The sequence below is a fragment of the Oncorhynchus keta genome, unplaced genomic scaffold (genome assembly GCF_023373465.1).
Source record: "Oncorhynchus keta strain PuntledgeMale-10-30-2019 unplaced genomic scaffold, Oket_V2 Un_contig_27632_pilon_pilon, whole genome shotgun sequence".
NCBI classification, from domain to species: domain Eukaryota; kingdom Metazoa; phylum Chordata; class Actinopteri; order Salmoniformes; family Salmonidae; genus Oncorhynchus; species Oncorhynchus keta.
The window spans coordinates 1-2,226 of NW_026285627.1; the positions used below are offsets into that span (position 1 = coordinate 1).

Here is a 2,226-nt window from a genome sequence, read left to right on the forward strand (position 1 = left end):
CTGTTCACTGTTCTTTTCTGCATGGAACAGGGACTGTCTTGTGGAATAACTGTGTGTGTGTGTGTGTGTGTGTGTGTGTGTGTGTGTGTGTGTGTTCCAGGATGTGCAGTGGAATGATATAGACTACATGGACCGTTCTCTAGACTTCACCTTTGACCCCACGGCCTTCTCGACCCTGCCTGACATGGTGAAAGACCTGCACAGCCACGGACAGCGCTACGTCATGATGCTGGTACGTTACCCCTCTCCTCCCCCCTCTAGGGGTATTAACCCTCTCCTCCCCCCTCTAGGGGTATTACCCCTCTCCTCCCCCCTCTAGGGGCATTACCCCTCTCCTCCCCCTCTAGGGGTATTAACCCTCTCCTCCCCCTCTAGGGGTATTAACCCTCTCCTCCCCCTCTAGGGGTATTACCCCTCTCCTCCCCCTCTAGGGGTATTACCCCTCTCCTCCCCCTCTAGGGGTATTAACCCTCTCCTCCCCCTCTAGGGGTATTAACCCTCTCCTCCCCCCTCTAGGGGTATTAACCCTCTCCTCCCCCTCTAGGGGTATTAACCCTCTCCTCCCCCCTCTAGGGGTATTAACCCTCTCCTCCCCCCTCTAGGGGTATTAACCCTTCCTCCCCTCTAGGGTGTATTACCCCTCTCCTCCCCCTCTAGGGGTATTAACCCTCTCCTCCCCTCTAGGGGTATTGCCCCCTCCTCCCCTCTAGGGGTATGCCCCTCTCCCCCCCTCTAGGGGTATTAACCCTCTCCTCCCCTCTGGGGTATTAACCCTCTCCTCCCCTCTAGGGGTATTGCCCCTCTCCTCCCCCCTCTGGGGGTATTACCCCTCTCCTCCCCTCTAGGGTATTACCCCTCTCCTCCCCCTCTAGGGGTATTAACCCTCTCCTTCTCCCCCCTCTAGGGGTATTACCCCTCTCCTCCCCCTCTAGGGGTATTAACCCTCTCCTCCCCCTCTAGGGGTATTAACCCTCTCCTCCCCCTCTAGGGTGTAATGCCCTCTCTCCTCCCCCTCTAGGGGTATTAACCCTCTCCTCCCCCTCTAGGGTGTAATAACCTCTCCTCCCCCTCTAGGGGTATTAACCCCTCTCCTCCCCTCTAGGGGTATTACCCCTCTCCTCCCCCTCTAGGGGTATTACCCCTCTCCCCCTCTAGGGGTATTACCCCTCTCCTCCCCTCTAGGGGTATTAACCCCTCTCCTCCCCCTCTAGGGGTATTAACCCCTCTACACCCTCCTCCCCCTCTAGGGGTATTAACCCTCTCCTCCCCCCTCTAGGGGTATTAACCCTCTCCTCCCCTCTAGGGGTATTACCCTCTCCTCCCCCTCAGGGTATTAACCCTCTCCTCCCCCCTCTAGGGGTATTAACCCCTCTCCTCCCCCTCTAGGGGTATTACCCCCTCCTCCCCTCTAGGGGTACTAATCCTCTCCTCCTCCCCCCTCTAGGGGTGTTAACCCTCTCCTCCTCCCCCCTCTAGGGGTATTAACCCTCTCCTCCTCCCCCCTCTAGGGGTATTAACCCTCTCCTCCTCCCCCCTCTAGGGGTGCTAACCCTCTCCTCCCTCTACAGGACCCGGGTATCAGCAGTGTCCAGCCAGAAGGAGGGTACTGGCCGTATGACGAAGGTCTGAGGAGAGGAGTCTTCATCAATCACACAGATGGAAGCACACTCATCGGGAAGGTAGGGAGACACACACACACAGATGGAAACACACTCACCAGGAAGGTAGGGACCTCTAAAGGTTCTGTGCACGTTCTATCTGTTTGGTACTTGCTCACTCCTGAGATGGACCAGCAGCTGGAGATCTCCTAGAGGTTAGAGAGAGATGGACCAGCAGCTGGAGTTCTCCTAGAGGTTAGAGAGAGATGGACCAGCAGCTGGAGTTCTCCTAGAGGTTAGAGAGAGATGGACCACAGCTGGGGTCCCCAGATGGAAAGAGATGTACCAGCAGCTGGAGATCTCTAGAGGTTAGAGAGATGGACCAGCAGCTGGAGATCTCTAGAGGTTAGAGAGAGATGGACCAGCAGCTGGAGATCCCCTAGAGGTTAGAGAGAGATGGACCAGCAGCTGGAGGTCTCCTAGAGGTTAGAGAGAGATGGACCAGCAGCTGGAGGTCTCCTGGAGGTTAGAGAGAGATGGGCCAGCAGCTGGAGTCTCCTAGAGGTTAGAGAGAGATGGACCAGCTGGAGGTCTCCTAGAGGTTAGAGAGAGATGGACCATTAGCTGG

The 2,226-nt window shown here is 56.6% G+C and overlaps 1 protein-coding gene across 1 annotated transcript; it reads left to right on the forward strand.

Annotated features, from left to right (window-relative positions):
* The first annotated feature begins 103 nt into the window (after positions 1-103).
* LOC127922914 (lysosomal alpha-glucosidase-like) lies at positions 104-1,811 on the forward strand. Its single transcript, XM_052506918.1, has 2 exons — positions 104-232; positions 1,569-1,811. Exons 1-2 carry the CDS (start codon positions 128-130, stop codon positions 1,809-1,811), a joined length of 348 nt encoding a protein of 115 aa, XP_052362878.1. The 5' UTR covers positions 104-127.
* Positions 1,812-2,226: the final 415 nt, after the last annotated feature.

What these genes read in the sequence shown, in the direction of transcription:
- LOC127922914 (XM_052506918.1), top strand. Translation starts at nt 128, where the DNA reads ATGGACCGTTCTCTAGACTTCACCTTTGACCCCACGGCCTTCTCGACC. An exon ending in AGCGCTACGTCATGATGCTG is followed by an intron (nt 233 to 1,568) that starts GTACGTTACCCC and finishes CTCCCTCTACAG; the next exon opens with GACCCGGGTATCAGCAGTGT.